General features: G+C 49.6%; 1 protein-coding gene across 1 annotated transcript in view; it reads left to right on the plus strand.

Moving 5' to 3' along the window:
• AKAP6 (A-kinase anchoring protein 6) overlaps positions 1 to 14,938 on the plus strand; it is a 311,162-nt gene that overhangs the window by 9,408 nt on the left and 286,816 nt on the right. The window contains exon 2 of the mRNA XM_040332843.1: positions 9,390 to 9,690. Within this exon, the coding sequence (XP_040188777.1) occupies positions 9,409 to 9,690 (282 nt within the window). The 5' untranslated portion in view covers positions 9,390 to 9,408. The remainder of the gene's footprint in view (positions 1 to 9,389; positions 9,691 to 14,938) is intronic.

Genomic DNA, 14,938 nt, shown 5'->3' on the forward strand with positions numbered 1-14,938 from the left:
GTAGCTACCAACATGTCCCCAGTCGCAACCACCGCCTCGAGGACCCTAGCTGACCACAGACCCACCCACTTCTCCCTGGTGGTCCAGACTGACACCAGACCACCGAGGGGGACTCAATCCCTGAAACGTGCCCCTACCGTTGTACCCAACCATCCTTCTCTTTAGAAAAACGTCAGGGCACACACCGCCACTGCGGCACAAGTGAGACACCTCACACTTGTGCCCGCCGCCAAACGAAAAAGGCCCTCCTGATGCCCTCCTCCAATCCTAGGGCCCACAGATCAATCCCGATCGGGTTGAGATGTACCCCATCCCCTCTCAAGTACCTCCAGGTCTCGACTTCGAGTTCTGGATGGCGAACTGCCACCCCCCCCTGTTGGACTACAAATCTGCCCACCTCCCTGTTTACTTTTATACGGGCCTTATCTAATCTTTCCAGCGACCGGGCCTCTCTCCACGCCATACGAGCTACGATATCTGACCAGACTATGATTAAGTCGGGAAAAGAGGCCCGGAGGCGCCGGAAATCCCACTGGATGTCCTTAATAACCTGACGCATAGGACGAATGCCCAGGTCATTCCCCCCCGCGTGTATTACCAAAATGTCCGGTACCCGGTCTAAGCTTGCGCCCCTGTGCACCTCCGGTACTACCTTCTGCCACATCAAGCCCCGTATGCCTATCCACCTGACCCTTCCTTCCTCCCTGGGCAAACCCAGCTGTCTACCCCCGGGCTTGACGTCCGCCCGCCTTGCCCCCCAAAAGACAAATGAGTGTCCCAAAATCCAGACTAGGCATCCTTGGGGATCTGAAATGACAAAATTGAAAAATACCTAGCAAACAAAACCAACTAACACATAACATGACTTAACATTACCACCTCCGTCCACTTATTCATAACAAGTGAGGACGCACATACAGTCTATATCTGTTCGATTCCCATCTGCCAATCCGCTTTACAGAATCTGCAGGCAAACCCCACCTTGACGCCTCCGTCGCTGCCCCAATGCGAAATGAGTGTGCCGAATACTCCCCTGGTACCAAACCTCCCTCCTTTAGACACTTCCTAAAAACCGCTGTAAATTGGAACCTCGACAGACACTCCCCCGTCTGATGCACAAAGAAGGCACCCTCTCCCTGCGGTCGAACCCCCAAGAATTGTCTTACCGTCACCACTGGGCAAGTTAACGGGCAATGCCCCCGAAATAACTCCACCCTAACTCCCTTCCCTTGCTGATCCGTCTTTGACCGCCTAATCCAGATCGCTACCGACTCCTCGGAGCACTGGATGTCCCGAAACTGTAGTCCCCCCACCACCGTCTTGGAAGGAGACACTATCTCCCCCACCCTGAATGCCCCGAAAAAGGCCAACACAAAAACGGCCCGGAATAGAATCTGCTCGTAAGGTGACGAACATACCCTCCCCAAATTTCCCAATACTGTATCCAAAACCCCAAATGAGACCGGGCGCCTGGAATCCCTGGAAGGACCGCCCCTCCCGTATCCCCTCAACGCCCGGCGTACCACGAAGGATTTTGTAAAATCCTTGAGGCCCGCCATTTGGAATAAAAACGCCAACGCCGACATTTTCTTACCTATGGCTGCTCTCGAATTACCTTGTTCATAATTGCTGCAGATGAAAAACAAAACTAACGCCTGCACCTCCTCTGGGTCCTCCGACCCTCCTACCTCCTCCCTCAGCGCGCCCCATTCCTGCCACACTTTGGAATATGCCCTCCATGTCCCCTCGCTGAGCGATTGCCGTATCAGTCCTGCGGCGACTCCAGTGCAATGGCCCACAACTTCTGCGGGCAAGGCTCTCCCCGCCCTTCGGCCTCCGGCGCCAACTTCCGGAACTCTTCCCACTGGAAACGAGACAAAGCATCCGCTAATCTGTTATCCACTCCGGGAATGTGCACCGCATAAATAAGAGCATTTATTTTTAAACACTGAAGCACCAGGTAACGCAGTAGCCTGATCACTGGGGGGGAAGATGCCGAGATATTATTAATGGCCCACACCACCCCCATGTTGTCGCAATTGAACCGCACTTTCCTATTCCTGAGCGATTCCCCCCACAATTCAACGGCCACCACAATGGGAAATAACTCTAGTAACACCAAGTTCCGAAGGAACCCAGCTTCCTTCCATGCCTCCGGCCAGGGCTCAGCGCTCCACCGACCTTGACAGTAAGCTCCGTAACCCACCGACCCTGCCGCGTCTGTGAACAACACCAAATCAGCATTGCTGACCGGTCCTGTTTGCCACATCGAGCGACCATTGAAGGAATCCAAAAAGGTCCCCCAAACCCTCAGATCATCCCTCAATTCAGCGGTCAGCCGCACAAAGTGGTTCGGCACTCGAACCCCCGCCGTGGCCGCCGACAACCGTCGGCTAAAGATGCGCCCCATCGGAATGATTCTACAGGCAAAGTTTAACTTCCCCAACAGAGACTGCAGCTCCTTCAACCGAATCTTCCTCTTGACCCGAGCTACACTTACCTCACTCCGCAGCGCCACCACCTTGTCCTCCGGCAACCTACACTCCATGGCCATGGAGTCAATAGTGATCCCTAAGAAAACCAATTCTGAAGTCGGGCCCTCCGTCTTGTCCGCCGCCAAGGGAATGCCAAAGCGCTCCGCCAAGTACTGCACTGTGCCTAGCAACACCCCGCAACAGCGGGACTCCGGGGGTCCCACACACAGAAAGTCATCCAGATAATGGACGACGGAATTCACCCCCGCCACTTCCCTGACTGTCCATTCAAAGAATGAACTAAAAGCCTCAAACAAAGCGCAGGAAATGGAGCACCCCATCGGCAAGCAGCGATCAACGAAATATTCGCCCTGCCAATGACACCCCAAGAAACGTAAACTGGCGGGATGCACCGGCAAAAGCCGAAATGCCGACTCGACATCCGTCTTAGCCATCAGGGCACCCCTGCCGTATTTCCGAACCCAGGAAACAGCCGCATCGAACGACGTATAGGTAACCGCACATTGCTGCGGGTCAATACCATCATTCACCGAATTCCCCTTTGGGTAAGACAGATGATGAATCATCCGAAATTGCCCCGCCTCCTTCTTAGGAACCACCCCTAGCGGGGACACTATCAAGCCCGCTACCGGCGGCTCCGGAAATGGGCCGGCCATCCGGCCTAGCGCCACCTCCTTGGCCAATTTTGCCGACACCACCCCTTGGTGGAGTAGCGCCGACCTCAAATTCCCCGACACCGGAGGAACCTCCAGCATCGTACTAGGGATCACGAAACCCTCCCTGAAACCCGCTTCCAACAAACCCGCCGCCGCCCTGTCCGGATACTTACTTAGAAAAGGCAGCATCCTTCCCAGCCTCACCGGCGTCAGTCCCTTTTCCAGCGCCGTCTCCGGAACGTCCTTTTCCTTGTTTAAAGCATCTGTTAAAGGCGTGTGTCCCCCCACATCCTGAACACTCATGTTTGAACCGGCATGACCCGCCAAACCTACAGGTACCGTCATTGAATTGCCAACAGACCCCTTTCTTTTTAAGGGCCGGCGATCCCGCGGCGGAAGTGCCGCCGGCCCCCCCTGGAAAAGACTGGCTCGCCGGCCTTGTCATCAACCTCATCCACAAACTGATGTCCTTATGATCCCACCGAATGTGCGGCCGCACCGCCTTACGCTGACGAAATTGTTCGTCATACCGCAGCCACGCTAACCCCCCATATACCCTATGCGCTTCATGAATGGCATCAAGGTAACAAAACAGTGCGGAGCAGTTCTCGGGGGACTTTTCCCCAATTACGCTCGCAAAAATCGCAAACGCTTGCAGCCAGTTCGCAAACGTGCGTGGAATCAGTCTGTATCTGCGCTTCTCCTCCTCATCTTTTTTACTCTCGTCCGGTTTCACCCGGTCGAGATTGAATTTTTCCAGCGGGAGCAGTGAAAATATTTCCACAAACTCATCTTTCCCAATTTTCTCCCTCACCTCCGGCTTTAGGTGGGCCCCTAGCGGCCCCTCAAAACATATGTAAATTTCCCCCCTTGCCGCGTCGTCCAAACGAACTTTTTCGACGTCCTTATCCTTGTCCTTGTCTTTTTTCGTCGCCGCAGATCCCTCGCTGTCCTTCTCTGTCTGCGTCCCTGCCACTCCTGTTGTGGGTGCTGCCTGCGTGGGGGGGGTAACCACTGGTACCTGCGCTGCCTGCAAAAGGGGTGCTGACCCCGTGGGGAGACCCACCTGTACGGGAGGGACCCATGGACTAACCGGGGCTGGAACCTGGGGGGCACTCCCGTCTAACCTACGTAGCAGCTCCCGCAATGCATCCCAGACCCCCCCTTCCCCCGTGTGATTAAGCACCGCCACCCCCCCACTAATCTCCTGTGACCCCCCCGGCCCTCCTCCCCCCCTAGAAAGTTGAGACTTGGTCTTACCAGGTCGGCGCGGCCGTGACGGTCCTCCAGCCGAAAGTCCCGCTGCTCTCCCGTCCTCCAGGGGGTCCTCCGTCAGCTCCCCCTCCTCACTGCTGCTGGATAGCACCGCCGCCTGCCCGTGTGGCCGCCGACGCTCCTCTCCTCCTCCACTTCGACCTCTGGACACAGCTGGCGTAGTGAGAGGGGCGGGGGCGACCCCCCCCCGAGGGCTCTCCTCTCCATCGCTGCTGAACTCCTCGATAAGCTCATCCCTCAGCACCGCCGACGCAGCCTGAGCACCATCCTCACTCCGGTCAACCCTCCCAGGCCCCTGCCGAGACCTGGAGGCGGGACCTCCCGACTGGCGCGAATGCGTAGTTGCCGCTCCCCCCCCACCTCTAGTGGAGGCCTCGCCACGTGCTAGGCCGCCGCCTGTAGTTCGCGCTAGGCCGGCGCCTGCAGGAGAATCCTTCCCGCGTCGGGCCGCCCCCCCGACCGGAGCATCGCCAGTGGGGGCAGCCGAGTGAATCTGCGCCCGCACTACTATAGGGGAAGAAGGCCTGGAACCCCGGGACTCGCCGCGTGGTGCGCCCTGCGCCCTCCCCCCCCCCGCTCGTGAACCGGATGCCTGGGCCTGCTTCGCGGGGGGGCCCGACGGGGACCGACTGGGGCTCCTCACCCTCCTCTGTGATCTGGGGGTATTGTCCGGGCTAAAGCGCTCCGGCGGAATAGACCGCCGCGAGCGCGTGGATGCAGGCCGCGTGGTGGGAGGGCCCTGCTGCACCCCCCGCAGAGACGCGGTAATCTGGCTCTGGAGCCAGTCCGCTCCATGAGTCTCCGCCACAGCCCTCAGCTGCTCCATTAAACTAGCTACCTCACTCATGTTCCCTCACTGCCTAACCAGGCCGCACGTACCGTCGGAATAGCGCTTGGGAGCTGATGACTTTCCTCTCCGGCTTCCTCTCACCGACTGCTGCTGTCCCCTCCTCCTCTCTCCACACAAAATCAGCCAACTCCTCCCCTTTGCTGTATCCTCCAATCCCTACGATTCCTACTCTACTGACCACCCCCACTCCTTTAACCTCTTCCCCCACTGCCAGTTCCCTACACCCTGTCATGCTGTACTCCACCTACGCTTCACTACGGCTCCATACTTGTCTTTACTTTTGGTACTTGACACCAAATGTACTTCACGCTATTTACCCTGCCAGCACCGATCAATGTTGGCAATGCCATTGTGAAAAAGGCACACTTTACCCTATTTACAGGAGTTGCCAAGAAATCAAACCTTTTGGAACTCCGTACAAAGCCTGTTATACCGCCTCTTTGAGGTGCCTATCCCATTAACCCGTAAACTTTTTCTGTTGGGTCTGTCCGAACCCTATAAAAAGTTGTTACACCATGTGCTCATAGCTGCAAGATGCCTTATAGCAATTAATTGAAAAAAAAAACACTCCCTCCGCCTCAGCTGCTTTGTATGCTAGAGTCAAGGATGTAAAATTAATAGAGAAACTGGATTTACGATAAATTAGAGGCCCATAATCAAGTCAGGGAATTTTGGCACTTTAAGATCCGCCCTAAACGGACTCCCTTTGATTTTATTCTCATTTTGGTTGCTAGGTTTCTCCTGAAGTTTTGGGACGTTGCGACAGTCCTTTTCTTTTCCCTTTCCCCCCTTTTTCCTTTCCTCCTAACATGTTTGGTCTGCCTCTTTCTATTTTATTTAGGCTACAATAATAGTATAGCATTGAGCCTTTCCTTGATATTTAAATGCACACTGCAACTTTTGTGTTGTAATTACCTGTTCCTACATTGTCCACTTGTTGAAGCACCTTCCCTGTTGTTTATGTTGTTTTTCCTAAATTTTGACAAGGTCTACTGGAATGCTTTTCAGTGTGCTATGCGCTTTTCAACTTTTTATACAAAAAAATTCAATTAATTTGTTATTTAAAAAAAAGACAAATATTAATGACACTCACGTGCGGCTACTAACAGAAGCTGTTTTTGCTGCGAGTATAGAAAAGAATGCGATTTACACTCAGTCCAGCACCTGCATATATGTGAACCTTACAATAAAAAGCATGAAACATTTTGTGCAACACAGATCAGCTTAAATGTGAAGGAAACAAAATTAATAAATAATTAATAAACTAATAAAAGACAGTCTAATGACCCGAATAAGCACATACAGTAGGTCTGTATGAGCCCCAAGGCCTGCAAAAAATGTGTTAAAGGGCCACAGGTTAGACGCCTGATGTAGGGTGTAATGTATGAGATCACAGTACTGGTGTAAAATCTGAGATTACAGTATTGGAGTATAGTATGAGATCACTGTGCTGATGTAATGTATAAGCTCACAGAATAGGTGTGATGAATGAAAAATCGCAATACTGTATGAGATCACAGTACAAGTGTATTGTATGAGATCACAGTATGAATGTATTGTATGAGATCACAGTACTGGCACGATATCTGAGCCAAATAGGATAGTGATAATAATTCAGGGGATATCCTGCTGCTGCAGGTAGCAGTGGTGGTGGTAGGGGTACTGGGGATACTGGAGGTTAGGGATCTTGCTGTGTATTAAAGCCCAAATATAGTTTCTGGGAAAACAAAATAGGCCACGTGAACATATTAGCCTTTTCAAACCTTTTTCATGCATCCTTATAAAGCAATTTTATTTTCCTATAAACTACTGTTGGGAATAAATAGTGGTGAGAGGTAAGAATCTCTGTCAGGTTTTTTTATGCCCCTGCTAGGTATATTCACTTTCATAATTTTCTCCTGATGACCACTGGTAACCACAGGACAGAAAAAAAAAGGGAAAAATTCTCAATTTGGAATTTTAGCAGAACAATAGAGAAGAAAGCTTCCAATAGCAACACTTATTCTGTTATTCTGTTGACAACTGTCAAAGTGGGGATTTAGCTAACTTTGGGGGAATGTCCTCTTAGGCCTTGTACACACGACCGAACATGTCTGCTGAAACTGGTCCGCGGACCAGTTTCCGCGGACATGTTCGGTCGTCTGTATGGCCGACCGGACCGGATTCCCGGCCTAGCGGACAGGTTTCCAGCGGACAAATGTTTCTTAGCATGCTAAGAAACATGTCCGCTGGAACCATGTCCGTCGGAACATGTCCGATGGTTAGTACAACTCATCGGACATGTCCGCTCGGCCGAAAGCCCTCGCATGCGTCGAAGTGATTCGACGCATGCGTGGAAGCATTGACCTTCCAGGGTCGGGCACGTCGCCTCATCATCGTCGCGGCCACGTCGCGACCACGTCACCGCGTTCGCTGTCCGCGGGGATTTTGGTCTGATGGTGTGTACACAATCCGGCAGCGGACATGTCCGATGAAAACGGTCCGGCGGACCGTTTTCATCGGACCGTCCGACCGTGTGTACAAGGCCTTATGTTTTCAGCTACGCAAGCAACAGCACACTGTTCCCAGTGAAAGGCTGTGCGGAGGGGGGTTGGCGCTGGGTGGCAAATCATAGCTAGATAACTGACCATGGTGTGCTCTCCTGCTTAATGTGGTCAGTTTTTATTAGGAAAGCAGAGGGACTGGCAGGAACACCTGGAATTTCACACAAAGGAAGCAATACATAGTTCAAGCCTCGGACCATTAGGCTGATGCTCCTCACACCAAATTCCGACCGTCAACAACGCGGTGACGTACAACACTACGAAGAGCCGAGAAAAATGAAGTTCAATGCTTCCGAGTATGCATCGACTTGATTCCGAGCATGCGTCGACTTTATTCGGTGCAGACGTACGATTTTTTCCCGTCGGAATTGAATACAGACAATCAGAATTTCCGACAAGAGCTTTTCCCTTCGGAAAATTTGACAACCAGCTGTCAAATTTTTCTGAAAAATTCTGTTGGAGCTTACACACGGTCGGAATTTCCGACCAAAAGCTCACATCAGACTTTTCCTGCCGGAATTTCCGATCGTGTGTACGAGGCATTAGGGTAAAACAATTCCTGCCCTTAGAACCACTTTTTGTAAATTGTATCTGTTCAAAATATATGGTAAAAGTAAAGTCCACCCAGAATTATTATCTGATATTTTCTTTGGGGTACCTATGAATATAGTGGCAATCTGATATCTTCTTTGGGGTACCTAAGGTTGGGGTGGCAATAAAATAGTTAAGAATACCGTATTTTCCGGCGTATAAGACGACTTTCTGGATGCAAAAACATGCATCCAAAGTCGGGGGTCGTCTTATACGCCGGGTACAGTCTCCGTGCTGCGAGCGTGAGCGTCAATGATTTAAAAGACGCTCCTTCTCCTCAGAGTGTTCTGTGATAGGCGGAACACAAATCTTCCCAGCAGCGCCTCTGTTCTGTGTTCCTCCTATCACAGATACCTTCTCATCCTCGGACGAGATGAGAAGACATCCGTGATAGGCGGAACACAGAACAGAGGCGCTGCTGGGAAGATTTGTGTTCCGCCTATCACAGAACACTCTGAAGAGAAGGCGCGGCTTTCAAATCATTGACGCTCGCGCTCGCAGTACGGAGACTGTCACCGCCGGCAAAAAAAGTGAGTGTTTGCGGTGATTGCACTGGGGGGCAACAAGTTCAGGCACAGTGGGGGCAAGTGATGGCACAGAGAGGGGCAAGTGATGGCACAGTGAGGGGCAAGTGATGGCACAGTGAGGGGCAAGTGATGGTACAGTGGGGGCATGTAATGAAATGGCACAGTGAGGAATGTAATGTAATGGCACAGTGCAGTGAGATTTGAAAAAGCCTGTTTCTGTCAGCGGTTCCGGCTACCCCTCAGCTTCCCGAAAGACTAGTAAGAAGGGGGTAGTCTTATACGGCGAGTATATCCCAAAACCAACATTTTTACTGGAAAATTAGGGGGTCGTCTTATACGCCCAGTCGTCTTATATGCCGGAAAATACGGTAAACAGGAATTTGTTGAAAAAAATGAATATTGAATGACACAACCAATATATTATCTTTCATTTTATATTACTTCTTTTATAGGTATGGTTAACCCCACGCCATGAGTTTATTGGTGACACCCTCCAGAGCCCAAGACAGAGATATCATGGAGTCTCACACCTCTAGCATAGGTGAAATGGAGCCCCCTATTGGTCAAGACTGCGTTCCGCGCTATGACAGACCTCCTCCCGTCCACACTGGAGCTGACTGGAAGATTATTTTGCACCTTCCAGAAATCGATACCTGGATCCGGAGCACATCTGAGAGAGTGAGAGGCCTCACACAGTCCGTGCAAGAGGATCCCCAGAGCAAACATGTTGATGTGCACTTAATGCAGCTCAAGGTATGAACATGGCACTGTACAGCTCTCCTTCCATCTGTGATCTATTTTACTAAGATAAAAAAAAAAAAAAGGTTTCCTGTTAAGTAAAATGACAACTTAATTTGTATACAAATTCTAACAATTAACTTTTATTTGCTCCCTTATGGTTTGTTATATTTACTGTTGAAAGTGTTTTGTTATTTCTGTTTAATCAGTGCATACTCTATAAAGAAAAAAATGAGTTGATCCTGCCAGAAATGGTGATAGCTTTTTGTGCTGCACTGTTATCTGTCATTATTGTTCCCAGTTACCTCTCATCTATGTGATGGAGCAAGGGAGAGGGGAAAGTATTCTATAGTCCTAGCCTAGGTTGACACCACTGCTCCTCCATAGATACAGTACAGTGAGCAACAGCGGCCCGTCCATTGGGGGCGCCCGGGTGCTGCCCCCTCTCCTCAGGCCACACCCCTATATGCAACGGATAGATATCCACAACCAGTGTTGTTCATCTTCTTTTTAAAAAGTAACTAGTTACAATTACAAGTTACTTGACCGAAAAAGTAAGTGAATTAGCGACTCAGTTACTTTTTAGGCAAAGTAACTAGTTACTCGGAAAAGTAACTGAGAATTTTCTTTTTGATTTTCTACAATGCAAGTACGTTCTATAACATCTTTAATATCAAAGATGTTTATATTAACTGACTGAAAAATAAAAACACTATATACAGTATTTTAGAACATTTCGTACTGTGTACAATTATTAATATCATCATCACACTCCACCTCAGTCACATTCAGTGTGCAGTGTGAGTGACACTTCTGCAGTGCACACTGAATCTATATTGTACAGTATTGCTGCCTGGGCAGGTGGAGTGTGATGATGATATTAATAATTGTACACAGTATTGCATTTGCTGGGCCTGACATACGGTACTGTACACTATACTGTATAACTGCACTACAAAATTATTTTACAAATAATGCATATTTTAAAATGTTATTACTAATAAGTTATTACTAATAACATTTTAAAATATGCATTATTTGTAAAGGAATTTTGTAGTGCAGTTATACAGTATAGTGTACAGTACAGTATATGGCAGGCCCAGCAAATGCAATACTGTGTACAATTATTAATATCATCATCACACTCCAGTGCCCAGCAATACTGTACAATATAGATTCAGTGTGCACTGCAGAAGTGTCACTCACACTGCACACTGAATCTATATTGTACAGTATTGCTGCCGCCTGGGCAGGTGGAGTGTGATGATGATATTAATAATTGTACACAGTACGAAATGTTCTAAAATACTGTATTGCTGCCGCCTGGGCAGGTGGAGTGTGATGATGATGATGATATTAATGTACACAGTATTGCATTTGCTGGGCCTGCCATATACTGTACTGTACACTATAATAGTGTACAGTCAGTACAGTATATGGCAGACCCAGCAAATGCAATACTGTGTACATTAATATCATCATCATCATCACACTCCACCTGCCCAGGCAGCAATACTGTACAATATAGATTCAGTGTGCACTGCAGCAGTGTCACTCACACTGCACACTGAATCTATATTGTACAGTATTGCTGGGCAGGTGAAGTGTGATGATACTGGGCCTGCCTGGGCATGTGGAGCGGTCCCGTCAGTGGTCCGGTGGAGTGTCCCATCATCTGTCCCCTCCCCCGGCCCCCCCACTCCCAATCCGATGCCGCTCGAGTCGCCTTGCCTGAGCTTTCTCACCTGCGCAGGGCCACGGCCCACGGTCGGTCGGTCGGTGCACTGCTGGGCTGGCACGGTGAGTGACAGTGTCCCCGGAGTCCGGACCGTTGGTGGTGGAGTGGAGCCTCGGCGGCTGAGGTGACGGTGGGGAGGTGAGCCAGACTCACTCCCTCCCGACCCATCACACTACACTGGGAGACTTCAGGCGCGTGCATGCACCAGCGTCACAACTTCGACACATGAGCCAGAGCTGGCCTGTGACCCAATCACAGGCCAGCTCCATCCCGCCCTGCCCCTGACAGAGTGAGAGTCTGCCCGGACTGCCCCCCCGCGCGCGCTCCTAGTAACTCGGTAACGCCGCCAATGTAATGGCAACGGCGTTGCCGGTGGGGTAATAGTAATCAGGTGGATTAAGTTACCCCTTGAAGGGCAATTGTTACGCAACACCGTCTATTTAAACGCCGTTACTTACAACACTGTCCACGACCACCGCGGCCACCCCCTATTCATGCGTCCAGCCCCATTCAGGGTACCGGGCGCATGAACTTTACTGTTTGCTGCCCTCCCAAAAAATGTATTCCACCGGCCGCCACTGACAGTGAGTAAACATTGTCAACCTAGGACAGCAAGTGTGTTACTGGCAAAATCACACATATGGTGTATACTAATACTGGGAAATATAATTTAACCAGTCCTGAAAAAAGAGATGTTAATTAATACTATAAAATGTACCTTCCTACCTTTTAGCAGAAAGGTTAGCGCTTATATTGCTCTCTGTGCACTATTTGGGGGGACTCCCTCACTTTCTGTTTGACCATTTCAGGGACCAAAAGTCACAGAAAGTGACTACCATTGGGACGCAGACAGCAATAAAACCTGACAGAGGTTCTAGTCTTTCCACACTCTATCCAAATTCAAAACTTTGGCTGGAGATAAGATTTAATTTGTGGGATAAAAACTCTACCACAGTATCCCAGGTGTTCTCACCACTTTACTTTAATATCGCAAGTATTTTCTGCTAGTATTTGTTCTATATTTTTATTTTACATTTCTTCGGTTGCTTCCTGGTTTCTAGGCCAAAAGGATGTAATCCGTCCCAAGAGTCTTCATGGACATTTTTTTCTTTTCATTTAGGGAGGGAAGGAGGAGGGAAGGAGGGGCTTTCCCAGCTAGGCACACCGTCCTGTCTGCATGCCCGAGCTAAGGGCAGATGTAGTCTAATGCTACACGAATCATCTGCCTTTACTCAAGATGGGCGCAGCTAGAAATTCTAGGGGTGTTTTTTTAAGGGATTTCACAACAACAAAAAGCATGGAGAGAAGGATGGATGGGTGCACTTGCTTTGAATATTAAAAATGAATTAAATAGCGCTTTCAGTTTGTGGTGCTCAGATACAGTTGACTACTACTTTAACCACTTAAGGACCGCCCACTGTATATATACGTTCACAGAATGGCACGGCTGGGCAGATGGACGTACCAGCACGTCCTGTACATCTACCCAGCCGCGGGCGCGTGCCCGCTACCCGGTCCGAAGCTCCTGCGATCGGTCCCCGGAACTGAAGAACGGGGAGAGCCGCGTGTAAACACGGCTTCCCCGTGCTTCACTGTGGCGGCTGCATCGATCGTGTCATCCCCTTTATAGGGAGACACAATCAATGACGTCACTCCTACAGCCACACCCCCCTACAGTTGTAAACACACACTAGGTGAAACATAACCCCTTCAGCGCCCCCTGTGGTTAACTCCCAAATTTTAAATGCATTTTTTTGCTGTGAAAATGACAATGGTCCCAAAAATGTGTCAAAATTGTGCGAAGTGTCCGCCATAATGTCGCAGTCACGAAAAAAAATCGCTGATCGCCGCCATTAGTAGTAAAAAAAAAAAATTAATAAAAATGCAATAAAACTATCCCCTATTTTGTAAACGCTATAAATTGTGCGCAAACCAACCGATAAACGCTTATTGCGAATTTTTTTTACCAAAAATATGTAGAAGAAGACGTATCGGCCTAAACTGAGGGAAAAATGTTTTTTTATATATTTTTGGGGGATATTTATTATAGCAAAAAGTAAAAATTATAGATTTTTTTTCAAAATTGTCGCTCTATTTTTGTTTATAGCACAAAAAATAAAAATGGCAGAGGCGATCAAATACCATCAAAAGAAAGCTCTATTTGTGGGAAGAAAAAGACGCAAATTTTGTTTCGGTACAACATTGCATGACCGCGCAATTACCAGTTAAAGCAGCGCAGTGCCAAATTGTAAAAACACCTTTGGTCCTTTAGCTGCATATTCGTCCGGGGCTTAAGTGGTTAAGCATCAGCACTGATGGATGCAGTTTTTGAGCCAAGGGTTTTTCTGAACTATTAGAGAAATGATCTGTGCATGAGAGGTAGTCATGTATTTCCTTCATGAACTTGCCTGCTTATCTTAATCCCCTTACAACTGCCCAATACATACCGGTGTGTGTGTTGGCAAAAAGATGGGCTTTAATGCCTACAGTCCGCACATATGTGTCACTGGGTGGCCAATGTTTATGCGCTGAGAGCGCTCTCACTGCATACTCCCAGCACAAAGACCAAGCTGTTGCAGACAGCTCTTGGTCCAGGATACAGATCAGTGGTCACATGATTGCCCATCCTTCCTGCCCCTGGGCGTTCTGAACTGTTAAAAGGGATGCTGGGGCAGACAGGAAGGGGTTGAGCTGAGAATTACCAGGGGCAATATTTACCATATTTATCTGCGTATAACACGCACTGCCCACCCCTGAAAATTGGGTGCAAATAATGTGTGCGTGTTATATGCAGATATTTGCATTGGGCTGCCTCGGAGGGGAAGGGGGGGGGGGGGGGGGGGCGAGCGCCGCCAGATTACATAGAGCTGGGATCTCCCGTTTACTCGGCAGCCTCTGTTGATAAAGGTCACATGTCCTGAAATTGGACCAGTGTTCTGTCTATTATAGGAGCTATTCCAGGAGGCAGAACTTCATATTACAGAGGCTGCAGAGTAAATGGGAGATCCCCGCTCTGTGAAATCTGATGCGAGGCTGCAGATGGCCACTGATTAGTCTGCAATGGTGAGGCTGCAGATGGGCACTGATCAGGCTGCAATGGTGGTGCTGCAGATGGGCACTGATCAGGCAATGGTGAGGCTGCAGATGGGCACTGATCAGGCTGCATTGATGGGCAATGGGGAGGCTGCAGATGGCCACTGATCAGGCTGCATTGATAGGCAATGTTGAGGCTGCAGATTGGCACTGATCAGGCTGCAATGGTGAGGCTGCAGATGGGCACTAATCAAGCTGCAATGGTGAGGCTGCAGATGGGCACTGATTAAGCTGCAATGGTGAGGCTGCAGATGGGCACTGATCAGGCTGCAATGGTAAGGCTGCAGATGGGCACTGATCAGGCGGCAATGATGGGCAATTGTGAGGCTGCAGATGGGCACTGATCAGGCTGCAATGGTGAGGCTTCAGATGGACATTGATCAGGCTGCATTGATGGGCAATGGTGAGGCTGCAGATGGGCACTGATCAGGC

This window comes from Rana temporaria, chromosome 13 (assembly GCF_905171775.1).
Source record: "Rana temporaria chromosome 13, aRanTem1.1, whole genome shotgun sequence".
NCBI classification, from domain to species: Eukaryota; Metazoa; Chordata; class Amphibia; order Anura; family Ranidae; genus Rana; species Rana temporaria.